The sequence below is a fragment of the Balaenoptera physalus genome, assembly GCF_965194825.1.
Source record: "Balaenoptera physalus genome assembly, chromosome: 10".
In the NCBI taxonomy this organism is placed as follows: domain Eukaryota; kingdom Metazoa; phylum Chordata; class Mammalia; order Artiodactyla; family Balaenopteridae; genus Balaenoptera; species Balaenoptera physalus.
This window is the reverse complement of record NC_138889.1, coordinates 47,934,348-47,961,900: the sequence shown is the minus strand read 5'-3', so window position 1 is coordinate 47,961,900 and position 27,553 is coordinate 47,934,348. Positions and strand designations below refer to the sequence as shown.

Here is a 27,553-nt window from a genome sequence, read left to right as displayed (position 1 = left end):
GAGCTCTGTGAAGTAGATACACATATCCCTTACTATCCAAATCTATTCAGTTCCTGAGGTCAGTGTTTAGAAGTCAGAGTTCAGTGAGCAAGTTTGAATGGCCAGGGAAACTTCATTATCTGAATTTACGTTAGTTTCCCCACTTGGGATGGGGTAATAAGGCCTGACCTTAAACCAAATAAATGTCATTCAGAAGTGTAAACCCTTTTGGTTCCTTTATTATAATAGCAAGAGTTTAGGGAGAGTTCAGACAGTGATAGATATTTATCCCATTATCCCCCGTTTACAGATGAGGAAACAGAAGCACTTGATAGGTTAAGTAAACTGCCCAAGTTCTCATGGCTCATGTGGCAGAGCAAGAAATCTTACCCAGGCACTGAGGCATCAGGGTCAGGACCACGCTTGCGCTAAATGGCCCAGCTAAACTTATTTTTTGCTTTGTGGCCAATGGTGTCATCCACGCACGTCACTACTGTAGCTTTTCTGGGCATGTGTTTGGGGAGGTTAGCCAGAGTTCCCAACCCATTTTTTTCCAGAGCTCATTTCTCAACAGACTTTGATGATATGTTCTGTTAGCACCAATACAAGCAAGTTTCAGATAATGAAATTTGCTTTTTGTATAGCTTAGCAGTTTAATTACATGGCTTAAGGAACCATGATGGAACCATGATTCAGTCAGCGTCTTGAATGAATTCCACCACTGTGGATGAAATGGTGATCTTTCCCTTGCAGAGCGATAGGAAGAGCAGACCTCGAACAGCAGAAGATGCAAGTTGAAGGGCAGTGTAACTTGAGCTCTCTGGGCAATCCTGCGTGCACCTCTGAAAACTTAGGGCCTTTTCAAACCATTGTTTGTCCTCAACTAATCATGCTTGTGAGACCTGCTTCCCACCGCCAGTTAAGTTCACAACTATCATTTAGTCCTTCAATATTTCCCAGAGTATTTGAAGAATGATACGAGCAATGATTTTCCTTCGGAGCTCAGCCAGGGCCCCCATGAAATTGTGCAAAAGCATGGGTGCTCTTCGCCTTCAGGACTTGCTCTCACGTGTGTCAACTGACCGCTGTGCAAGTAAATACCAGAGGATGAGCTCACACTTAACGGGTTAAAGAAAATCTTAGCTGTTAAGCTGACAGGTGGTGTATCTTTATAAATTTCAGTGAAAAATAAATTCCTGCTTGACTTCAAAGTCTATTTACACTTTCATGTAGCAACAAGGCTAGGCATAAATTAGGATTATAATTATGACATCCCACCAGTAACAGTAACCAAGAAAATATACCTCCTTGGAGGCCTTCCAGATAATAAGGACTCTGGCTATGCCTGCCATTCAGAGTGTCTGCTTCTTGGTCATCATGTGGTAAAAAGGTCAAAGGTATGTGGCCATGTACCAGGAGGCCCAAGAAGCCACACTTTAAATACGAGGCAAACTCCTGGAATAACCCTTCAGTTTAAGAAGAGTCAAAATGTCATTGTAGTGAATTGCAATACAAAAAGTACATGAGGTTTAAGACAAAACTCTGAGGCTTAACATGTCAATGTGAAGTTTCCAACTATGCATCTAGTATCCCTGGTGATTTTGGATACTCTGTTGGAAAGCGCAGACGTTCAGTGTCTAAGTCACTCAAGGAGAACCAGACTTAGAAAATCTAGGTTCGAATCTAGGCTCATCATTTACCAGCTGTGTGACCTTGGATGAGTCACTTGCCCTCTGTGTAAGCCTCAGTGTCTTTTTCTGGTTAAGAGGAAGTTACACTGAACCATCTCCAGGGTCCCTTTCAGCTCTAAAAGCCTTGTAGTTCTTGTTTATGGTTCAGAGCTCTAATTTGCCTAATTTTGCCTAATCTATTATTTCTAATGGATCCTATCTGTTTACTCAGTGTGGAGATTTCATATCACTGTGAAATATCCCTTGGAGATCCCAAAGATCTGACCAAATATAAACTGCTAATATTCCACTAATTAGGCTATTACTGCTCAGCCAATGAAGGCTAACCAATACTTCCAAATGCAAGATACACCATAAGAAGGTTTAACCAATAACCAGACTCTTATCAAAACTCCTGTATCTTTTCTTTATAATCTCTGTCTCATCAAATATCCAGGAGATAATTTCAGGGTTCACTAGACATTAACTGAGTATACCCCCTATTGTAAATGTTCATAATTTTGTTGTTTTTAGTTGAAATACACTAAAATGATTTTCCTTTTTAAAGTATTTACATAAGTGAGACAAGTAAATACAACTGAAGGAGTCAAGATTAAAAATTCTCTTAAGCACATACATAAATTTCATAATACATATCACCTGAATACTTACAAAAAATCTTTAAATTTAATAATCATTGCCATATTTTCTCATGATTTATACAATTTAAAAATAAGCCTATGCGTTCACACAGATTTTTAAAAATACAGCATCTGTTTGAATCACAAATGATTAGCAAAATCCATTACTTCATAGTTCACCATCATCCATAAAAACCTCATTTCACTGAATACTTAGGAAAAAGCAGGCTGGTGTTCAATGGTAAAGTATATTACAGTCAAGGGCAGTTTTAATTTTAAAGGCACAAATCTTCATAGGAATCTGTTTGTAACCTTTTGACATTGCAGTAGCAATACGGTAAAAGTCTCTAGTCTGTGAACAAGTCAGTTTCCTTTCACGACTGATGGTGGTCAGTATGAAACACTGGGAGGTACACCCTACAATTTAGGAATTGGTGTGGCCGCCAGTGCTATGCTTTCAATTGCACACTCATCGGTTCCTCTGCGGATCCGGAAGTAACCTTCCTCACCCCAGCCAGGGCCCCAGCTGTTTTTAACAATCCAGTAATCCAGTCCAGAGGCCGAGTCAGTGCCATAGCCCACCAGCAGGACAGCGTGATTGGTCAGCTCAAAGGGGTTGAAAGGGTCTCTCAGACCAGTGTGGTGGTAGATCCCCTTGTGGTAGTGGAAGAAGTCATCGTAGACTTCAAAGGCAACTGCCACGGGCCCGTGATGGACCAGCTCAAGCTTCATCAGGGCTTCATTGCAGCCCCCATAGAAACCTCCCACATAGTGGTACTCGGAGGAGTAGTAATGGAAGCAGTCCTCTTTCAGTTTGCATGGAGAATCTGTGCCTGTGTAGGGGAAGCAGGCCTCTTCCACCAGCCCAAAATCTTGGGCATGCTTTCCTGCGATGAGGTATGGGAAGCCACCTTTACAGCCTGAAGATGAAGAACACACAGAGTTATTATTACCCTCTATTAGAAAGGGGTACAAAAGAAACTGTCCCATTTCATATTTTTTCTTTTCTACGCCATTAATTATTCTTTATGTCACCCCTAGAAGTTGTTTCTTAGCTTAAATACCACTTCATTCATCCATCCATCAGCCATCTATTTGACAGACATTTATTCGGCACCTGATATGGAAGGAAGCTTCGTGGTTAAGTGGGAGGCTCTGAAGCCTGACTATATAGGTTCAATCCAAAACTGGGTTAAGAATTGATAATTTCTCTGTACCTCTGTTTACTTATCTGTAAAATATAGATAGCAATAGCACCTTCCTTGTAGGATTAAATTAATTACTTCATGTAAAAGCAATAAAAGTTCGCTATTACTGTCATTATTAAATAGCCAGACACTTCCTCAAGGAAGTCTTCTCTGACTACCTCTTGCAGAAGAGTCTAAATCAGGTCCCCATATCCTTCCTTCAGTCCTGGCCCTATTACAGGCGTATCTCAGAGACACTGCAGGTTCAGTTCCAGACTACCACAATAAAGCAAATATCACAATAAAGTCACACAAATGTTTTGGTTTCCTAGTGCATATAAAAGTTATGTTTACAGTCTACTGTAGTCTATTAAGTGTGCATTTTGTCTAAAAAACAGTACACACACCTTAATTTTAAAATGCTTTATTGCTAAAAAAAAACCCGCTAACCATCACCAGAGCATTCAATGAGTTATAATCTTTTTGCTGGGCAGAGGCTTGGAAATATTTCAAGAATTACCAAAATGCGATAGAGACATGAAGTGAGCAAATCCTGTTGCAAAAATGGCACTAACAGACTTGCTCAATGCAGGGTTGCCACGAACCTTCAATTTGTAAAAAAAAAAAAAAAATGCTGTATCTGAGAAGCACAATAAAATGAGGTATGCCTGTATACACATCTAGAACCCTTTTTCTTCATTGTTCTTATAATTATTTAATTTCTATTTTCCTCACTTAACTGTAAGCTTCATGAGGGTAAGGACTCTCTTGATACTTCAGAGTCCCCAGGGCCCAAAAGTCACAATGTCAGAGTTTAATAAGTATTTCAGAAAGAAGGAAAGGCTCACTGACAATCATTCACCAGCAGTTTCACTGGTGAACTGAGAAACTCTCTAGTGGCCAAACCTGGGGTTGACAGCAGAAAACTTTAACATGAGAATGTTTCTCCCTGAATCAACGGCAGCCGGGCTTTCTACACACCTTACGTATAGCCTGTTCTAGAAGCCTACGTACACAATTTTTAAATCCTTCTGGAGAGAAACCAGTTTCGTATGATTTTAATAAGAATTAGGTTTCAGAATGAGACCTTATTTGGAACTGAAATTCATGCTTAGAAGCTGAGTGGCCTTCAAAATACTATAGAACAACTTAATGTCTGTTCCTTGTCTATAAATAGGGTAACAGCTACTCTTTTCAGGGTTTGAGCACTGTTGGGTAATGCATGTAAGAGGCTCCAAAGAGCCAGTGCTTACTCAAAATACAGCAATTATTGACATCTTGCTGGATGGTGCAGTGAATTCCGTGAGAAACCACTCGATAATAAGTGATACGGCCAGAACTTGCACCCAGGTTTGTTTTTTTTTTTTGAATTTTAAAATTTTAATTAATTTATTTTTTATACAGCAGGTTCTTATTAGTCATCCATTTTATACACATCAGTGCATACATGTCAATCCCAATGTCCCAGTTCATCACATCACCACCACCACCCTCCACCGCTTACCCCCCTTGGTGTCCATACGTTTGTTCTCTACATCTGTGTCTCAATTTCTGCCCTGCAAAACGGTTCATCTGTACCATTTTTCTAGGTTCCACATATATGCGTTAATATACGATATTTGTTTTTCTCTTTCTGACTTACTTCACTCTGTATGACAGTCTCTAGATCCATCCACGTCTCAACAAATGACCCAATTTCGTTCCTTTTTATGGCTGAGTAATATTCCATTGTATATACGTACCACTTCTTCTTTATCCATTCATCTGTCGATGGGCATTTAGGTTGCTTCCATGACCTGGCTATTGTAAATAGTGCTGCAGTGAACACTGGGGTGCATGTGTCTTTTTGAATTATGGTTTTCTCTGGGTATATGCGCAGTAGTGGGATCGCTGGATCATATGGTAATTCTATTTTCAGTTTTTTAAGGAACCTCCATACTGTTCTCCATAGTGGCTGTATCAATTTACATTCCCACCAACAGTGCAAGAGGGTTCCCTTTCCTCCACACCCTCTCCAGCATTTGTTGTTTGTAGATTTTCTGATGATGCCCATTCTAACTGGTGTGAGGTGATACCTCACTGTAGTTTTGATTTGCATTTCTCTACTAATTAGTGATGTCGAGCAGCTTTTCATGGGCCTCTTGGCCATCTGTATGTCTTCTTTGGAGAAACGTCTATTTAGGTCTTCTGACCATTTTTTGATTGGGTTAATTGCTTTTTAAATATTGAGTTGCATGAGTTGTTTATATATTTTGGAGATTAATCCTTTGTCCGTTGATTCATTTGCAAATATTTTCTCCCATTCTGAGGATTATCTTTTCGTCTTGTTTATGGTTTCCTTTGCTGTGCAAAAGCTTTTAGAGTTTCATTAGGTCCCATTTGTTTATTTCTGTTTTTATTTCTATTACTCTAAGAGGTGGATCAAAAAAGATCTTGCTGTGATTTATGTCAAAGAGCCTTCTTCCTATGTTTTCCTCTAAGAGTTTTATAGTGTCCAGTCTTACATTTAGGTCTCTAATCCATTTTGAGTTTATTTTTGTGTATGGTATTAGGGAGTGTTTTAATTTCATTCTTTTACATGTAGCTGTCCACTTTTCCCAGCACCACTTATTGAAGAGACTGTCTTTTCTCCATTGTATATCCTTGCCTCCTTTGTCATAGATTAGTTGACCATAGGTGCTTGGGTTTATCTCTGGCCTTTCTATCTTGTTCCATTGATCTATATTTCTGTTTTTGTGGCAGTACCATATTGTCTTGATTACTACTGTAGCTTTGTTGTATAGTCTGAAGTCAGGGAGTCTGATGCCTCCAGCTCTGCTTTTTTCCCTCAAGACTGCTTTACCTATTTGGGGCCTTTTGTGTCTCTGTACAAATTTTAAGGTTTTTTGTTCTAGTTCTGTGAAAAATGCCATTGGTAATTTGATAGGGATTGCATTGAATCTGTAGATTGCTTTGAGTAGTATACTCATTTTCACAATAGTGATTCTTCCAATCCGAGAACATGGTATATCTATCTCTCCATCTGTTGGTATCATTTTTAATTTCTTTCATCAGTGTCTTATACTTTTCTGCATACAGGTCTTTTGTCTCCCTAGGTAGGGTTTATTCCTAGGTATTTTACTCTTTTTGTTGCAGTGGTAAATGGGAGTGTTTCCTTAATTTCTCTTTCAGATTTTTCATCATTAGCATATACGAATGCAAGAGATTTCTGTGCATTAATTTTGTATCCTGCAACTTTACCAAATTCACTGATTAGCTCTAGTAGTTTTCTGGTGGCATCTTTAGGATTCTCTATGTATAGTACCATGTCACCTGCAAACACTGATAGCTTTACTTCTTCCTTTCTGATTTGGATTCCTTTTTCTTTTTCTTCTCTGTTTGCTGTGGCTAAAACTTCCAAAATTATGTTGAATAATAGTGGTGAGAGTGGGCAACCTTGTCTTGTTCCTGATCTTAGAGGAAATGGTTTCAGTTTTTTGCCATTGAGAATGCTGTTGGCTGTGTGTTTGTCATATATGGCCTTTATTATGTTGAGGTAAGTTCCCTCTATGACTACTTTCTGGAGGGTTTTTATCATAAATGGGTGTTGATTTTGTCAAAAGCTTTTTCTGCATCTATTGAGATGATCGTATGGTTTTTACCCTTCAATTTGTTATTATGGTGTATCACATTGATTGATTTGTGTATATTGAAGAATCCTTGCATCCCTGGGATAAATCCCACTTGATGGTGGTGTATGACCCTTTTAATGTGTTGTTGGATTCTGTTTGCTAGTATATTGTTGAGGATTTTTGCATCTATATTCATCAGTGATATTGGTGTGTAATTTTCTTTTGTTGTAGCATCTTTGTCTGGTTTTGGTATAAGGGTGATGGTGGCCTCATGGAATGAGTTTGGGAGTGTTCCTTCCTCTGCAATTTTTTGGAAGAGTTTGAGAAGGATGGATGTTAGCTCTTCTCTAAATGTTTGATAGAATTCACCTGTGAAGCCATCTGGTCCTGGACTTTTGTTTGTTAGAAGATTTTTAATCACAGTTTCAATTTCATTACTTGTGATTGGTTTGTTCATATTTTCTATTTCTTCCTGGTTCAGTCTTGGAAGGTTATACCTTTCTAAGAATTTGTCCATTTCTTCCAGGTTGTCCATTTTATTGGCATAGAGTTGCTTGTAGTAGTCTCTTAGGATGCTTTGTATTTCTGCGGTGTCTGTTGTAACTTCTCCTTTTTCATTTCTAATTTTATTGATTTGAGTCCTCTCCCTCTTTTTCTTGATGAGTCTGGCTAATGGCTTATCAATTTTGTTTATCTTCTCAAAGAATCAGCTTTTAGTTTTATTGATCTTTGCTATTGTTTTCTTTGTTTCTATTTCATTTATTTCTGCTCTATTCTTTATGATTTCTTTCCTTCTGCTAACTTTGAGTTTTGTTTTTTCTTCTTTCTCTAGTTCCTTTAAGTGTAGGGTTAGATTGTTTGAGATTTTTCTTGTTTCTTGAGGTAGGCTTGTATAGCTATAAACGTCCCTCTTAGAACTGCTTTTGCTGCATCCCATAGGTTTTGAATAGTCGTTTCATTGTCATTTGTCTCTAGGTATTGATTTCCTCTTTGATTTCTTCAGTGATCTCTTGGTTATTTAGTACCGTATTGTTTAGCCTCCATGTATTTGTGTTTTTTACGCTTTTTCCCCTGTAATTGATTTCTAATCTCATAGCATTGTGGTCAGAAAAGATGCTTGACATGATTTCAAGTTTCTTAAAATTTACTGAGGCTTGATTTGTGACCCAAGATGTGATCTATCCTGGAGAATGTTCCATGCGCACTTGAGAAGAAAGTGTAATCTGCTGTTTTTGGATGGAATGTCCTATAAATATCAATTAAATCTACCTGGTCTCTTGTGTCATTTAAAGTTTGTGTTTCCTTATTAATTTTCTGTTTGGATGATCTGTCCATTGGTGTTAAGTGAGGTGTTACAGTCCCCCACTATTATTGTGTTACTGTCAATTTCCTCTTTTATAGCTGTTAGCAGGTGCCTATGTATTGTGGTGCTCCTATGTTGGGCGCACATATATTTATAATTGTTATATCTTCTTCTTGGATTGTTCCCTTGATCATTATGTAGTGTCCTTCCTTGTCTCTTGTAACATTCTTTATTTTAAAGTCTATTTTATCTGATATGAGTATTGCTACTCCAGCTTTCTTTTGATTTCCATTTGTATGGAATATCTTTTTCCATCCCCTCACTTTCAGTCTGTATGTGTCCCTAGGTCTGAAGTGGGTCTCTTGTAGACCGCATATATATGGGTATATATGTGTGTGTGTTTATATATATATCTTGTTTTTGTGTCCATTCAGCAAGCTTCTGTCTTTTGGTTGGAGCATTTAATCCATTCACGTTTAAGGTAATTATCAATATGTATGTTCCTATGACCATTTTGTTAATTGTTTTGGGTTTGTTTTTGTAGGTCCTTTTCTTCTTTTGTGTTTCCCACTTAGAGAAGTTCCTTTAGCATTTGCTGTAGAGCTGGTTTGGTGGTGCTGAATTCTCTTAGCTTTTGCTCGTCTGTAAAGCTTCTGATTTCTCCATCGAGTCTGAATGAGATCCTTGCTGGGTAGAGTAATCTTGGTTGTAGGTTCTTCCCTTTCATCACTTTAAATATATCATGCCACTCCCTTCTGGCTTGTAGAGTTTCTGCTGAGAAATCAGCTGTCAACCTTATGGGAGTTCCCTTGTATGTTATTTGTCATTTTTCCCTTGCTGCTTTCAATAATTTTTCTTTGTCTTTAATTTTTGCCAATGTGATTACTATGTGTCTCAGTGTGTTTCTCCTTGGGTTTATCCTGTATGGGGCTCTCTGTGCTTCCTGGACTTGCGTGGCTGTTTCCTTTCCCATGTTAGGGAAGTTTTCGACTATAATCTCTTCAAATATTTTCTCTGGTCCTTTCTCTCTCTCTTCTCCTTCTGGGACCCCTATAATGTGAATGTTGTTGTGTTTAATGTTGTCCCAGAGGTCTCTTAGGCTGTCTTCATTTCTTTTCATTCTTTTTTCTTTATTTTGTTCCATGGCAGTGAATTCCACCATTCTGTCTTCCAGGTCACTTATCCATTCTTCTGCCGCAGTTATTCTGTTATTGATTCCTTCTTGTGTAGTTTTCATTTCAGTTATTGTATTGTTCATCTCTGTTTGTTTGTTCTTTAATTCTTCTACGTCTTTGTTAAACATTTCTTGCATCTTCTCGATCTCTGCCTCCATTCTTTTTCCGAGGTCCTGGATCATCTTCACTATATTATTCTGAATTCTTTTTCTGGAAGGTTGCCTATCTCCACTACACTTAGTTGTTTTTCTGGGGTTTTATCTTGTTCCTTCATCTGGTACATAGCCCTCTGCCTTTTCATCTTGTCTATCTTTCTGTGAATCGCCCCCAGGTTTTCTGACAGAAGACATTGTGCTCTCTCTACTATCCCATCCTTATGGCTTTGCCAACAATGGCAAACTACACACAGGTAAACAGTGCCTGAAATACAATACGTACCTTGAGCATACTGGCTGCAAGACACAACCTCCTGAGGACTCAAGATTGGGGTCTGGGTATTGTTGGTTAGTATACGGATTCTTGCTTCCATCATCCCCATAGAAGCAAATGAGTAGCAGCTTCCACAAGACCCTGGTGATAGAAAAGAAAGTTATATAACCCAAGAGACCTTTGACGCACTCTAAAAGAATCATAGAAAACTTAAGTGCGTGACATACATTAATATATTTATATTGAGTGTTGCTGTATTTGTTCGTAAGGATCAGCACAATAAAGAAGATTCAATCAAAGAATGCTACTGACCTTACAGGCAAACATTAAGATTTTAGTTTTTTCACCAAAAGGTGAACATTACTATACGGGGCATTTCTTGAAAATATTTTGGGAGAAAAAAACCTCCTAACTTCTGCAAAGCATTTGACAGTATTCTTTTTTTTTTTAACATCTTTATTGGAGTATAATTGCTTTACAATGGTGTGTTAATTTTTGCTTTATAACAAAGTGAATCAGCTGTACATATACATATATCCCCATATCTCCTCCCTCTTGCGTCTCCCTCCCACCCTCCCTATCCCACCCCTCTAGGTGGTCACAGAGCACCGAGCTGATCTCCCTGTGCTATGTGACTGCTTCCCACCGGCTATCTATTTTACATTTGGTAGTGTATATATGTCCATGCCACTCTCTCACTTCGTCCCAGCTTACCCTTCCCCCTCCCCGTGTCCTCAAGTCCATTCTCTACGTCTGCGTCTTTATTCCTGTCCTGCCCCTAGGTTCTTCAGAACCTCTTTTTTTTTTTTAGATTCCATATATATGCGTTAGCATACAGCATTTATTTTTCTCTTTCTGACTTACTTCACTTTGTATGACAGTCTCTAGGTCCATCCACCTCACTACAAATAACTCAATTTCGTTTCTTTTTATGGCCGAGTAATATTCCAATGTATGCCACATCTTCTTTATCCATTCATGTGTCGATGGACACTTAGGTTGCTTCCATTTGACAGTATTCTTTTTTTTTTAAATTTTATTTATTTATTTATTTATTTATTTTTGGCTGTGTTGGGTCTTCGTTTCTGTGTGAGGGCTTTCTCTAATTGTGGCAAGCGGGGGCCACTCTACATCGCGGTGCACGGGCCTCTCACTATCGCGGCCTCTCTTGTTGCGGAGCACAGGCTCCAGTCGCGCAGGCTCAGTAGTTGTGGCTCATGGGCCTAGTTGCTCCGTGGCATGTGGGATCTTCCCAGACCAGGGCTCGAACCCGTGTCCTCTGCATTGGCAGGCAGATTCTCAACCACTGAGCCACCAGGGAAGCCCCTGACAGTATTCTTAATAATGTAATTAATTTACATTTGCAACATTCTGAGCCATCAAGTTGAGAGAAAATAATGGAGGGACACATATGAGCTAAGCTTTTAAATATCTCCAGAGAGGCATTTTCTAAAGCCCTTGTTGGGTGGAATTAACCCTAATAATGGCTCAGGTATGTATGTATTATAGTAGAGAGTTGGATTCAACCAGGTCAAGGAGGCAAAATACAACAAAGTCCAAGACGGTGAGAGAGTAATTATAATGATGGTTATGGTATTTAAGGTGGCCAATAAGGAAGTAAAGATATAAAGCAGATGGAGGTAGTGAAATGGAAAATAAATTGAAAATTAGCTGTATGGAGGTAGGGGAGAAGGGAAAAGAAAACAGCTTTATTTAATATGTAGATGCTCTGGCAAGACAAAATAAATTTACTTAAGAAGCATATGCTAGGAATATAGTTGCTGCTTCAAGAGAAGAAAAAATATTGTATTATGAGGTAATTTATATAAAAATATTTTTTATCTGTTTCTTCAATATGTGTGAGTAGAAGAAATACATAAATACATAGAATAAAATATGGAATGTATGTAACAAAACTTGGATTTCCACTTGTTACAATTCTAGAAAGAAATGAACAGAACCTAATATCCCTATTATGATACAGCCTCTTTCACCTCTGCCACTGATACAAATTCTACATGGAGATATGCTTGCACCAAACCCAAGACACTGGTATTAAACCAAGTTGATATGTTATTCAAGTTACTAATATATTAGTTACCAAATTACTTGAATGGTAAGCACTCCCTTGTGCACGTAAAGTAAGACAAACGAACAGACAATATTACAATTCAAAACACTCATTCTACATAAAGAGAATGCTGCCTTTGTTCTCTTTAATAAGTCTGAATTTAGTTAGTGAATGTCTTCCTCCGAAAAGTATTAAGAAGAATTAAAAATATGAGGGGCACTGTTTTTCTCTTCTCCAGGTAACTGTTCATTCATGTCCCTCCCTGAGTACAAAGGAAAGCCAGGATACTCTACGCTCAGCCTCCAACATTCTTAAGCCTACTTGAATTACTTAATACCGTTTTCCTCAAACTAAACTGTGAATTTCCTTGAGTGTTTACAGGAAATCTGTTTTCTTCACCTTGATCCCTGATGCAATGAAGGAACTCATTGCATCTTTGTAGAAAGAAGAGTCAAATTATGAACAAGTGGATACATATTTATGTCCAGGAAAGAAGGTTATTTCAATGGAAACAGTTAATATTTACTTTTAGTCCATTAGACCCCTATCATGCTGTAACTGCTACCATTCTGATGGTCCCCAAAATTCTCCCCATAAACATCTCAGATTTATCCATACTGCTTTTGCCACTGAGGGATCACCTAAATTATGAAGATTAGAAGAGAAACATTTGGAAAGGGGCCTTGGGATTCATCTAGTGTACAACCTACTCAATAATACATACACTGAGATTCAAAAAGAAGCACTGACCTGTCCAAAGTCACAAAAATGAAGGGTGGCAGGTGCTAGCATCTAAATGTCTCCTAATGCAGAGCACTGTCTTTTTCCATTTATAGATCAGTATCTACTTTAAAGAATTTTCAAATTTCCTTTCCCTGTCTTCTAGTTACTAGATAGAATGAAATTAACTTGCACATTTTGTTTTCAAAACCATCCAAATAACACTATCCTTAGGACTCCTCTTTCAAATGACAGAATGTCAAAGAACTAGATGAGTGACAGTAAATGGCCAAGGTCAGTGTTCCTTTCTTGAGACATCAGGATCTTTCAATAAATAACGTCACAAGAGTCTAGAAATGGCCCCAATTTGGCCATTTTAGCATTCTTGGCCCAGGGCAGCCACAGAAATAATCTCTCTTGGTATTAACTATTAAACCCTCATCATCTGACCATCCAGCATTGTGGGAGGGACAGGCCACATGCACATTCAAGGGCTCAGAATGTGCTCTGTTAACAGAGAAATCACAGGAATGAGGAAAGGAGATAAACCTTCCTCAAGCCCTTGATGTTCCCAGAAGGTCAGCTGCCAAGGTAATTAATGCCTCTTCAAAAGTCAGGGCCAGAGTCTAGATTCTGTAAATCAGCTATACTTCAGTAAACAAATAAGTAAATAAATAAACAATAAAAATAAATAAAAGGACCATTTTCTCTTAAGAAGACTATGGGGCAATAAAGAAGAAGAAGGGGAGCCGATCCAGAGAAAGCTCTACAGTAATCAAATTTCCACAATCTCAAATAGATATGTGATTGTCTCTCATGGTTTAACTATGTTCAGCTGTAACCTCTAACAGTGGAGAGAACACTGAACTGGGAGTAAGGAGCCAGGATTCTTTTTTTCCCTTCCCTCCCACCCTGTCACTCAGCTGTGTGACTCTGGGCAAGTCACTTGACCTTTTTGGCATTTCTTTTTATCTTGTGTGTAAAAGGAATAGGGTGGAGCAGTTTAATGGCCCCTGCCTTCCAGCTTTAATATAAACAGTAGTTAGAACAAGACTTCAACGAGCTAGATCTTAAAGTCAGGAAAACCCTCTGCATTTCCTAATTAATGTGACCTGAAAGACATTCCCCTTCTCTCTTGAAGATACAATAATAAATAAAGACAGCACAGCTGGGAGAAGAACAAAGAAAGTCCATCTCTTGCAACTTCCTAGCTCTTCTTCCCTCTCACACATCAAAGTAAATCCTGGCTACATGGCTCCTGCTTAGAGATGTTAACACGTGTAAAGGCAAGAATTTGCTCCCCCCGCCATATTTTTTTTTCATGAATCTTGATTTGCTCTCCGAATAGAGAAAAGTTGTGAATTCCCTTAACTGTGGGTAATTTTGAATTCTAGGTTATATAGAACACTGGTGTATTTAAGTTAGTGGAAATTTCCAAGTAGCCCAGTTAGTAGGAACAGAAAATAATTTTTTCCCAACCTAAAGTACAGAAAACCAAAAAGAAATCAAAAGAGGAACAACTAAGTACATTATTTTCTCAGACACCTAACAAGATACTACAGATGAGGGATCAATTTAAAAGCAATTAATCTGTCAAAGCCCTCTGTTTTTAAATTGCCCATGTCTGTACAAACCATATTTATAACACTCAAAGAATATGGAATATTAGAGATGACAATACCTTTAACTAAGTCACAAGAAAACCATTGTCAAAGGATCTAGCTTTAGAAAGTCTAATTTCCTTCCCCTGAATTATTATCTCATCAGTAGTCAATCATATATTTTGCGAAGTGAATGGAACTAAATATTTCTTTCAACCTTTTCCTAAAGAACTTTAAAAATGCCCTGTTAAAGCAGTTATCATATTGTATTTTAATGTTTTGCTTGCAGGTCTTGCTAAACTGTAGTTTCTAGGAGGAGGACCATGTCATATTGGTCTTTATGTCCTCAGCCATTAAAATTCCTGGACTTCCCTGGTGGCACAGTGGTTAAGAAGCAGGGGATTTGGGTTCAATCCCTGGTCCAGGAAAATCCCACATGTGCAGAGCAACTAAGCCCGTGCGCCACAACTACTGAGCCCACACGCTCTAGGGCCTGTGTGCCGCAAGTCCTGAGCCTGCGTGCTGCAACTACTGAAGCCCACGTGCCTAGAGCCGGTGCTTCACAACTAGACAAGCCACTGCAATGAAAAGCCCGCGCACTGCAACGAAGAGTAGCCCCTGCTCATCACAACTAAAGAAAGTCCACACGCAGCAGCAAAGACCCAACACAGCCAAAAAAAAATTGCTAACATATTAGATACTCTATAAACACTGCAACACAGTGGAAACAACCATGTGCCAAGCCCTCAATAACCAACATTTGACATGCAGTATTTACTTAATCCTCTCCAATAAGGACAGGAAACCTGTTTGATGACAGAATAAATTTTAATCCTCTCTTAATGTCAAACCTTTAATCGACTTTCCATTCATTTCTCAATTACCTTCAAATTTCTCTCATTTCCAATCCCTCCTTTCCAAGGAAGCTATCTCCAGAAAAGGTAGGGATGGATTTCAGGACCCACACTTTCTCTAGAGCCAAAGAGTCCCAGAATAACTGGTACAAAGGAAAGACAAAGAGATGAGACCTCTGGTGTCAGATGAAGGACAGGAACACTGCTGCTGTAAGACCTGCTCAAAGCTCCAGATATTCAGAACACTTGGCAAGAATTCAGTGAGGATGAACTGAAGGGTTGGTGGTGAATGTTGAGAAGTGGGAGAGGCTGATGAGCATTGAATTTTAGGAAAGGGGAAGGACAATTTATCTTTGGGTGTTACAAATTTATAATCCTCTCTCAGGAGACACTAATCAGAATGTTTCCAGACAGTAAATACTACACCCATTTTATAGTAACAAAGCAGTCATGTGTACAGTAATTATCTTCAAAATGAGCTTAGAAGTAATAAACCTGAGTATTATATAAATGATTCTCCAATCACTGTTGGCTAAAATTTAGGATAAGATAATTTGCTCTCAAGTGCTATTAGAGGAAAAATTATTAAATCTACTCATCCTGTATCCAATTTCCAAAAATAACTGATAAAATGCAATTATAGTGATAATTTTGGTAAACCTGGGCTCTGCCTCCAGCCCACCATTCAGGAAGCTGAGTTAATACTTACCATTGTATGTCTTATCCTGGGGTAAAGTTAATTGAAAGGTCTTTACACAGCTCAAAAAATCTACTTTACCAGAAAAAAATTTAAGGATTCATTTTCTGGGCTCCTATAGTAATTAAAGACTAAATGATGGGGGAGGAAAAGGGGGTAGAGTGGGCAGACAGGTAGTAAAGAAGGATTCCAGCATAAAGAAGATGTGGTATATATACACAATGGAATATTACTCAGCCATAAAAAAGAATGAAATATTGCCATTTGCAGCAACATGATTGATGGTCCTAGAGATTATCATACTAAGTAAAGTAAATCAAAGACAAATATCATATATCACTTACATATAGAATCTAAAAAATGATATAAATGAACTTATTTACAAAACAGAAACAGACTCACAGACATAGAAAAAAAACTTGTGGTTACCAAAGGGGAAAGGGGAGGGATAAATTAGGAGTTTGGGATTAACAGATACACACTGCTATATATAAAATAGATAAACAACAAGGACCTACTGTATAGCACAGGGAACTATATTCAGTGTCTTTTAATAAACTATAATGGAAAAGAATCTGAAAAGGAATATATATATAAACTGAATCACTTTGCTGTACACCTGAAACTAATACAACATTGTAAATCTATTATACTTCAATTTAAAAAAAAAAAAAAAAGGATTCCAGCAAACCACTTGCAGAAGGAAGACAAGGAAGACCAATTTTGGCTGCATGCAATTCTTTGTTTCTACACAAGTCTCTGTGACTAGGAGGGCAAATGAGTTTGGCTTACGTATCACTCTAATTTCATTAGCTACCTGGAACATACTGAGAAGGATACTGAAGAAATGCTGAGCTCCGCTGGAGAGATTATCTACTACCAAAGTCTGTCATGGACACAAAAAGAAGTGAGTATTCATTAGTTATATATTTTCCATTTCTTTACTAAAGTGGATCATACCTATTCACCTCTGTATCCCCAAAATCTGAGAGCCTGGCACATAGTAAATGTTCAATAAATATTTCAGAATGAATTAATGAAAAAAAAAATCGGACTTTTTTTTTACCTTGGTTTCGAACAGGAGTAACAAAATTGGTACCATGAACATTTCTCCAGTCCCAGGATGCTGGCAAATGCAAAATCTTTTTCTGTATTTCAGCAGTTATTGGTGCAGGTTTGGGCCTAGGATGGAAATAGACATTTGATGTCAATATATATTCTTTCCTTTGAGGATGATTCCATGATTTCAACCACCTGGCTGGCTAGAATGTAGATTCAGATCCAAAGAGCACTTGTCTATCAGTGTTTCAATGTGTCTATTATACAACATGTCAATTATACAACTAAGTTGTATAAATTACCCATTTCTTTTTCAGGATCTAGTAATTTTCCCCAGTGAAATAATATTGGTTTTGTATATTGCCATTGCTAATTTTAGTATGCCTAAATAGCTGCATTCTCTTACTTTTAATAGATTTTGACCAAGAAAGCAGATGTGAGAAATTGAAAATGGCCTACAAAGGATTTAGAGAAAATAGAGGAATTACTGATGTTTGACTCTGGAGATGGTGGCGATGGTAGCTGTAAAAGAAGTGAAGGCACAGAAATAAAATATCTAAGTAGAAGCAGGCAGACTAGCTCCATAAACAGATGAAAGTAAGACACAAACATGGCCGCAAATGGCTTTACCACTTACTACTGCTACTACTACACTACTGTGTAACATTCGTCAAAGACCTTAACATCACAAAACTATGATCACCTCCTATTAAGATGGGTATAATCATGCCTACCGCAAAGGATTGTTATGAAAATTCAATGTAATAATGATTAACAAGTGCTTAAAACATGGCCTTGTCTCTGATAAGTCCTAACTAAATTATTAAGCTATTATGATGATCACCACCACCATCATCATCATCCATGTCATTAAGACTAAATACGCTGCTGATACATTTAGGTGACTATCTGGCACAAGACAGGCAATTGTTAACTTCCTTCTTCCTAACATCCTATAAGGCAGAGTGTTTACCCATCAATGCACACACAGATAAAACAGAAGCAATGTGACAACAAAGCTCAATGGTGTGAAAATGAAGACCGTGAAAGAGAAATTAGGGAGATGGAGAAGTGAGAATTACAAACGTCACAGGCACACTATACATTATTGGCTCTCAATCATTTGGGTCCAGATTATTTTAAGAATCTGGAGAAAGCTCTGGACTCAGATGTCCATAAACGATAACGTTTTTCTACAAGAGTTCTTCAGAAACATGGCGCCTGACACATGGCAAAGCAGTTGGGTCTGAGGCTCGATCTTCCAGGCAGGAGTCCCAGTCTCCCGAGGCGCCAATGCTGACCCCACCTCCTCCGGGTGCTCCTTTGGCTTGTTACTGAACAGGTCTCAACTTCTTGTCTCACACAGATACAGGATGGCTCTTTCACTTTAGTGAATCTGAGAAGGAATACGATATGCTCCCATTCCCAATTTCGACTAACCAGCGCATCTCATAGACTAGTCATTCCTCAGAATACACTTTGAGAAGCACTGTATAAGATTCTTTTTAGATATGGGTAGAACTGTGAGAGAGACTACATCGTCTGCTAAATCCAGCTATAGTTTTGAGGGAATAAATCTACCAAATTCCTGACTATATAAATTCAAAGAATGATATAATTTTCCATAAGAAATACACCATGGGGTATATAAACTAAAGATGGGAAATGCCACTTCTGGCTGAAGGTAGCAGAGGTATTATTGATAAATACGGAATATTTTTTGCTGGACCTAAAAACAGAGAAAGGATTTTGAGATTTTTACAGGTGGCAAATTTGACAGTTTCTATAGGTAAGTTCAGGGGTATATGAGGCAAAGGGAGTGTCATGAATGGAGGTAGATGAAAGTTTTCAGTAATTTTCTGTCATATTATTTGAAAGCAGGTCAAGGTAGTCAATACAGTTATGGGCAAATTTAGGTGGCTTTGATTACCAGGCTAAATTTATTCATTAGACAATAGGTAGTAACCCAATCATAGCTGGGTATAAGAAGATGTAACAGGCAGTATTTCATAGAATGGCTAAGAATGGGGACAGGGAGGGGTAGAAACCAAAGAGAGAGAAGGCAGGAAGCTGACCCATCGTACAGGATAGAGATGACAAAGCCCTAAGCCAAAGTGTAGAAAATGGAAAGAGAGTAAAGGAAAGGGCAGATGCTGTGAAAGCAAAACCCATAAATAGGGCTTGGAGAACATCCGAGTATGTATGAATAGGAAAGGGAGATGGTCAGAGGAAAGATAACATAAAAAGTCTAAGTTAGGATGACCAATAAAATGATGAACAGCCCGGGGAGGAGGATATCAATTGATACACATATCTTTATTAGTGATGAAGAGATGTGCTTTATTACCTTGGAATCCTCCGGCTGTGGCCACCACCTCTCCTAATCATCTCTTTCAGGGTAAGAGTCTCATATTCCATGTATGCGGTCGCAGTCCAAGACTTCTGAATGGCATTGATAGCGTTCACAAAGTTGTGGTTGTATTTGTAGAGCCTATTAGAATACCTGCCAGCAAAAGTAAGACAGCTTCAGATACACTCTTTACTGATGTAAACAGATCCCGTTAAAATAGGCACTCTTATACTGTGGGCCTGAGTGGAAAGTGGTATAATCTTTCAGGAAGGCAACTGGATATGTCAATCTCTATATCTCTACACCTGTATCTGCATCAATAGCCTAGAATTGGAATGTGTCCTATGAAAATAAAAGTTCAAGTCAACTAAGATGTATGTATAAGGATGTTCAGTGAAACATTTTTATACTAGTGATAGATTATAAACATATATATTCTAAGATGAGGGATGGATTAAATAAATAATGGTACTTCATTTGCTATATAGTTTATTCAGTAAAAATGTCTGGAAGATTATTTAGTGATATGGAAGACTTCACGCTATATTAAACAAAAAAGCAGAATATCAAAGAAGCTTATACAGAATTAATCAATTTTTGTGAAAGTGTACATTTATATTTATACCATAAGTACATACAACCGTGGTTATCTTAGTGGTGACATAGGATCATCATCTTTCCCCCACCCACTACAATTTCTACAATGTACCTTTTAAACTTTGTAATAATAAAAAAAAAGGTGGGGGGGAGGACAGCAAAACTGTATACAATATATATATAAGCATGGCAAGCATTATAACCACATGATGGAAAAAAAAAAATGGTTCCATAGGGACATTTGGTTTATATCCTTGTTACTCAAATTTGCTTCTTGAGCCGGTACCAGCAGAAGCACCTGGAAGCTTGCTAGAAATGCAGACTCTAAGTATACAACCCAGGCCACCTGAATCAGAATCTACATTTTTTAACAAGATCCCCAGATGATTCACAGCAACATTAAAATCTGAAAGGCACTGGTTTACCTGATGCCAAATGCTTGGATACCGATGTAAGCAAGTCTAACACACAAAGAGCATGTTTACAAAGCAAAAAAACTGAGGGAGTTGATTATTCATTTAACTTAAACATGTATCGCACGCATGTGCCAGGTGCTAGGAATTACAGAATTCACCATGTTATTTCTACTGAAAAAGATTCTGGCCGCAGAGTAGCTAAGCCCGTGAGCCACAACTACTGAGCCTGCGCGCCTAGAGCCCGTGCTCCGCAACAAGAGAAGCCACCGCAATGAGAAGCCCACACACCGCAACGAAGAGTAGCCCCCGCTCGCCGCAACTAGAGAAAGCCCGCGCGCAGCAACAAAGACCCAACGCAGCCATAAGTAAATAAATAAATAAATAAATAACATTCTGTAACTTAAGTGAGACTCACTATCCAAGACTTTCATTAATATTCAATTATGCAAAGCAAGATATACCTAACCTGAGTAACATGTTAGGCATATTTTGAACTTTTCTTTCTCTTTTAATGTAGGTGTTCACAGAGAGAGTATTTTGATATAGTCAAAAAACCTGGGAGCACTGAAAATAATAAGAAAAATGTGCAACCACATTGATAATGTTTTAATGTTTTTATCAAAATCCTTTCCCATTTGTTGCAAAATGTGAAACCAGAGAGGTACCTTTATTAAATATATTATAAAACTGCCTGTATTCTATTTCTGACAACACTAACACACAACAAAAGCCAGTTACAGTTGTTGTTTCTTAAGACACAGGACTATATTTTAAATTGTAAATGTCTATCTTGAAATCAGATCATTAAGAGCTGAAAGGCCTTGATGGTAATTTAGTCCTAAATGCTTACTTTACAAGTGAGGCAACATAGATTCTCAGCACTCCGGTTAGTAGCTTCTTCACTAAATGAGGCAATGCTTGAAATGTCAGCAAAGTACCTAGTACACAGTGTATCCTAAGTGGTAGGGTGAAAAGTGAACAGCTTCATAGGAAATGTGTTGCTCAAGGATCAATCCGAACAAAGCAATTTAAAATCTAAGTTCAAAATGGAGGGGATGAATTAGTCTAAATCTTGGGGAGTACTTCCCCAGACAAGTGCAATTTGTCCTCTTTGAACTCATGTCCCCCCCACCTTCTCTGCTGCAGAGTCATTCACTGCCAGTGTGGTCTGGCTTTGGATGATTTGTTCGTGTACACTTTCAGTGGATTTCACAACCAAACAAAACAGAAAATTTGCTACTGCTAATATTTATCTTTTCCTTCCAAACTAATAAAAGTCTGAAATCTCTTGGGTGGTTCATAGTTACTTAAACTGGACCTAACTCAACAAAAACTTTAACTGAAAGTTATACACTGAATTGTGTCCTCCTCAAATTCATGAGTTCAAGTTCCGACCTCCAGTACATCAGAATGTGACTGTATTCAGAGACAGGGCCTTTAAAGAGGACATTAAGGTTAAATGAGGTCATATGGGTGGGCCCTAATCCAATATGACTGGTGTACTTTTAAGAAATGGAGATTAGGACACAGACAGGATGACCATGTAGGACAACAGTGAGCAGCCGTCTGCAAGCCAGGGACAGTGGCCTCAGAAGAAACTAAACCTGCTGACACCTTATCTTGGACTTATAGCCTCCAGAATTGTGAGAAAACAAGTTTCTGTTGCTTAAACCATTCAGTCTGTGGTACTCTGTTATGGCAGCCCCAGGAAACTAATATACTACATACATACTAAGAACTTTAATTTCAGTTATTTATGTCCTTGTTTAAAACTTATGTTCAATTAGCATCACCTACATTTGTTGCAACATAAACACCCGTATCTACAAGTATTATGCAACATATTATTACATGGCAATAATAAAATGACTTTTCTGTAAAAGTCACTGCAATTCTGTGGCCCTTTATATAAATATTCTTTAAAGCTATCATTGGTCCATTACTTTTGAAGTACTTTGAAAAACTACTTGCTTCTCTGTTATATCACTCAACGTATTTTTCCAGGAAAGTTGTATATAACATGGCTTATGTTTCTAAGTCAAATAAATTTTATATAATCAAATTAAATTTTCCAAGAATTAATATAGACACATACTTATACATATTATAAAAAACTAAATGTATCTTTCATTTACGACAACTCACTTTTCCTGGAGATTCTCAAGGTGTGCTGTGTTCACGTTCACATTCTCAAAGGTATTTCCCTCCTTCTTTCCCGTGAAACAAGCCCAGTTCCTGCCCAGCACATCATGCACCCAGCCAGTCATGGTTTCATGGCAGTAACTAGTTACCTTGCCGCCCTCTTCTTTATACTGCAATCAAATAAGAAAAGGAAAAGCCAAGTGAATCTGTGTTCCTCTCTCAGGTCTGTTTCCTTGTCTCCCATTCACAGTAAAGATGCCCCTTTTTTGTTTCATCTTAGGCACCAGCCACTGCCAACCAAAACAAAAACTGAGAGGTTTCAGTTTGCGAACTATTCTAGAAAAGGAAGAGAAATAAACTTTTCTACGATTAGCATCACTGATTACCAAGCAAAATTTACACAACAAACACTTCTGGGGAACGAAAGGCAGGGAAAGAAACTAACATTTTAGAGCATCTACCCCATTCCAGGCATTTTACAAAAGTTACCTCATTAAGCCTATGAGGAGACAGGCACCAATATTCCCATTTTACCAGTGAGTAACTGGAGGTTCAGCTCAGAGAGGATAAGTAGCCCCTACCCAAGGTAACAGAGCTGTGAAGTGGCAGAAACAAAATTCTGCTCAGTTTGTCAGACTATACTTTTCCACTCAGAGAAGATATATTCCAGCAAAATACAAGAACATATGGTGAAAATTTTTTCTTCTGTTAACCTCCCAATTTATTAGCATATTCTAATCATGAGGAAGTTAAAGTAACCTGATTATTAAATATTCTCTCCACTTTATTTCACTAATATGGCCCGTTGTCTTATGTCGATGTTAACACTGAAAAATAACTGCAGTTGACCCTTGAACAACGCAGGGGCACCGACTCTGCACAGTCGAAAATCCACATACTACTTTATAGTCAGCCATTCCTATCCTGGGCCCTGCTTCCAAGGAATCAACCAGCCTCGGCTCATGTAGTACTGAAGTACGTATTTATGGGAAAAAAATCTGCATATAAGTGGACCCGCATAGTTCAAACCCATGTTGTGCAAGGGTCAACCGTATATAGTGATAGATCTAGGATCTGAACTCAGATGCTTCGGCTCCAGAGCCTAAAAACCCTCATGTTATAACATGTCCTCATGGAGGAAGGATATATAATCCAGAATGAGAGCGGAGAGCATGGGAGGAAGAAAGGAAAACAATGCACGCTAAATTTCTTTATGAAGGGACTTGGATACAGACAATTTCAGGCACTGACTTAATTTAACGGAACAGAAGCACAAAAGCAGTCAAAGGCAACACAAACGAATCAGCACGGCAAGCAGCTGTGTTTCAGTGCTTTTCTTTACAAAAGTACACGGTTGGTTTTGGCCCTCAAGATGTAGTTTGTGGACTCAATCTAATATAATGGATGCTACTTTACCTATGCTGAGGGGGTGGCAAACTTCTTTTTAAGGGCCAAACAGTAAATGCAGGTTATCAGTCCTGTCATCACCACTCAACTCTACCACTGCAGTGTGAAAGATACACAGGAAATGCATAAGTGAATGAACTACATTGTGTTCCAATAAAACTTCATTTACAAAAACAGACTTATAGTTTGCAAACCCCAAGTTTAAAAGAATGTGTAGACTAAATTACACTTAAAGGTAAAACTACCTTACTGCATCAGACTCTGAATTCAAATCATATTGAGGCATAGAGTTAAAAATGTATGGCCTTAGAATTCAAAAGAGCTAGGTCTGAATCCTGGGATTCACTGCCACTAAGCTACACAAGATAAGTTACTTTGGGCTATTCATATGTACATTTTGCTTCTTCCTTGGTGGTTCATAACACTGTGAAGCCAGCCTCCCTACCTCTGGCTAAGAATATCTCCACTAGCATGGGTTTGGCCCACCACTCCTTATTTCCCTGTTAAAGCCCCAACTCAGGATACAGGAACACTGAAATAAAGGCCTAGGACATGACCAGGCTGCAACACCGGAGGGTATGTTGCGTGAAAAGGTTAATAAAGTTTATATTTATTATGCTGAACTATCTGTAACTACTATTTTTATAGATCAAAAACTGTTCGATATTGGCAACCTCGTATGATGCACTTGTAGAAATTGTCAAATACACATAAATGAAAAAAAAAAGGCTAAACACAGGAAGACGTTCATTACAGTAGAAGAGGCTAGGGAAGGCTGCTTGCTTTTATAAATACGGTGTTACTGGAACACAGCCAGACCCACTTGTTTATAGTATTGAATATCTTATCTCTGGCTGCTTTGGTGCTACAGCAGCAGCAGGACTGAGGAGCTCCCACAGAGACCATAAGGCTCACAAAGCCTAAAACATTTACTATCTGACCCTGTTAAGAAAAAGTTTGCTGACCTCTCTGCATAGAACAATAAAAAAAAAAAGAAAACCTGGGAATTCCCTGGTGGTCCAGTGGTTAGGACTCCACGCTCTCACAGCCAAGGGCCCAGGTTTGATCCCTGTTTGGGGAACTAAAATCCCACAAGCTGTGCGGTGCAGCCAAAAAAAAAAAAAGAAAGAAAGAGAAACAACCTATGATGTATTAAGAGGGAAAAAAACGACAAAATAGTACTTAAGTGGAGTGCAAATAAGTAAAATTCTTATGAAATATGATTTTTAAAAAATGAAAGGTGAAAATGGTCTTTGGGTCGGATTTTCTTGGTTATTTACAAAATGAAGATAGTTATATACATTTCGTGAAATTCATCACTTTAAAAAATATTCCTATTTCCTAAGGATAAGAAACATAGCCTACAAAGCCCTAGAAGAGGACACCTACGAAGGATGGTCCAGATGTTGCTAGAGACTAACTCTGACCTGTCTAGGATTATGATTACACTTCCTGAAAAAAACCATGATTTATATAACCTATTTTGTACTTTGCTAAGTTCTTTCACTTATTTATCAAATGCTTATTGGCCACATAATATTTCCCAGGCATCATGCTAGGTGCTAGGTGCTAGGCACACATGCACATAGGTATTGATGCAGCCCCAGACCTTAAGACGCTGGGAATTCAACGAAATAAATAAACATGTAAATAATGTGGTTATTTATTTGAACCCAAATCATGTGGTCCAGCAAGTTAACCATGCTTGAAAAAGCCTGGGAAATTTCCCCACCTAAGCAGAAAATTTAGATCACAGATGAAATGACTTTCCCAATGTACCAAAAGAGTCAGGGGCATTCAAGTTAGAAGAAATGGGCCCCATGTTTCTCATCAGTGTGGTTTTTGCTCACCTAGTTGGCACAACTTATAAGCATGATGGCTAACACCAAATGAACTTCCCCTGTGAGGGAAAGGCTGATTTGTTATTTTGATTGGAGGGGGAAAAATATCACTGAAGCATGACCGATTGTGCTAAAGATCCTTACCATTCATATTTGTTCAACAACACTATACCCTTCACCATCAATATTACAGAACTACAGGACCTTACCATTTACCTATCACATCATACTTTATAAACATTTTACAGATTACTCAGAAATCTTAGAGGTTCAAGAGAACATAAAGATTATACAGTCTCGGGGGACAAAAAAAGAGACCTAAAAGAGATGGTTGAACTAGAATTTATAACAAAGCATTCTTCCCAAATACCATGCAACATTTCTTCATACACTTTGTCTTCTCACAAAGTGCTAGAGAAATAAACATACAGGTCAATTGCCAAAAACATGGAGAGGAGATACCTAGAAACCAGGCAGGAAAGGCTTAAGCAATTTGCAAAGGGTTTTCATCTATATCATGTGAGCCTCACAATGATCTTTCGGGATAATAGGCATTATGTTTTTCATGGGAAAAAAAAAAAGTGACTTTGCAAAGTTAGAGAACAGAGAATTAAAATATGAGTTTAAAGGTTACAAGAATCATTGCTTTATTCATTATTTCCTTTAAAAAAAAAAAGCTGGAAAGTAATTGGCTCTCATGAGTCAGATCCAAATTGTTGCCAAGACCCTTTTTAGGGGTCACCTAAATTCTCCAGTAGCCCTAATGGTGATTTCCCACTATTCAGGTGTCTATGTTGTCCTGGCTAGTCCAGTCTTTTTACCCTTTCTGTCAAGGGTTTTTGATACAGGGCAGAGGTAAAGGACGTGGTCTGCAGGCTCGACTACCTGGACTGGATCCAGCTCTGCCACTTACTGGCTGTGTGATCCTGAACAAGTTACTTACCCTCTCTGTACTTTCAATGTCCTCATCTATAAGATCAGGATGATGATAACAGACTCAACCTCATAGGTTGTATTTTATATATACTAACCCATTTAATTTTCATAGCCTGTGACGGTTGTTCTTTCCACATAACCACTGTGAGAAGAGGATTTTTTGTTTATTCATTAACTAGGACACTGGCACTAGAAAGCAATTAGTTATTGAATGAGTGAATAAATAAATGAATAATAGAAAGAACAACAAATGCCAAGTCCTATTTAAACAATAACACAAGAAACTTAGAAAAATTTATAATTAAAAGAAGTGTGACACTTTTATAATTAAAAGAAATTTATAATTAAAAGAAGTGGGTCAGGGGCTTCCCTGGTGGCACAGTGGTTGAGAGTCTGCCTGCTAATGCAGGGGACACGGGTTCGAGCCCTGGTCTGGGAAGATTCCACATGCCTCGGAGCAACTAGGCCCGTGAGCCACAATTGCTGAGCCTGCGCTTCTGGAGCCTGTGCTCCGCAACAAGAGAGGCCGCGATAGTGAGAGGCCCGCGCACCGCGATGAAGAGTGGCCCCCGCTCGCTGCAACTAGAGAAAGCCCTCGCACAGAAACGAAGACCCAACACACCCAAAAATAAACGACCCAACACAGCCAGCAATCAATCAATCAATCAATCAGTAAATAGAAGTGGGTCACAGAGACCCAAGTTCTGACTTCTCGTATTACTTCAGAAATGTCAGTTTTCCTCCCCAAACCTCAGCTTCCCTACTTGTAAATTTAAACTGACCTGAAAGTTCCAAAATATCCCTTCAAGTTTCCTAATTACACAGTCCTTACATCTGTGGATTTCTTATTTATTATTCACAAAGCCA

General features: G+C 38.3%; 1 protein-coding gene and 1 long non-coding RNA gene across 4 annotated transcripts in view; one reads left to right on the top strand and one right to left on the bottom strand.

Annotated features, from left to right (window-relative positions):
* LOC309636781 overlaps nt 1–19,338 on the top strand; it is a 64,259-nt gene extending 44,921 nt beyond the window's left edge. Inside the window, exons 2-3 of one of the 2 annotated variants that reach the window (XR_014250222.1) lie at nt 16,752–16,845; nt 17,413–19,338. This is a non-coding gene — a long non-coding RNA (uncharacterized lncRNA). Of the gene's footprint in view, nt 1–13,927; nt 16,597–16,751; nt 16,846–17,412 lie in introns of those variants that run through there. The other variant, XR_014250223.1, reaches the window with a different exon arrangement.
* CTSC (cathepsin C) overlaps nt 2,058–27,553 on the bottom strand; it is a 40,779-nt gene continuing 15,283 nt past the window's right edge. The window contains exons 3-7 of one of the 2 annotated variants that reach the window (XM_082410192.1): nt 22,506–22,672; nt 19,345–19,500; nt 17,005–17,120; nt 10,005–10,136; nt 2,058–3,210 (exon numbers count right to left, since the gene is read on the bottom strand). In XM_082410192.1, the coding sequence (XP_082266318.1) occupies nt 2,708–3,210; nt 10,005–10,136; nt 17,005–17,120; nt 19,345–19,500; nt 22,506–22,672 (1,074 nt within the window). In that variant the 3' untranslated portion in view covers nt 2,058–2,707. Of the gene's footprint in view, nt 3,211–10,004; nt 10,137–17,004; nt 17,121–19,344; nt 19,501–22,505; nt 22,673–22,700; nt 22,793–27,553 lie in introns of those variants that run through there. The other variant, XM_082410193.1, reaches the window with a different exon arrangement.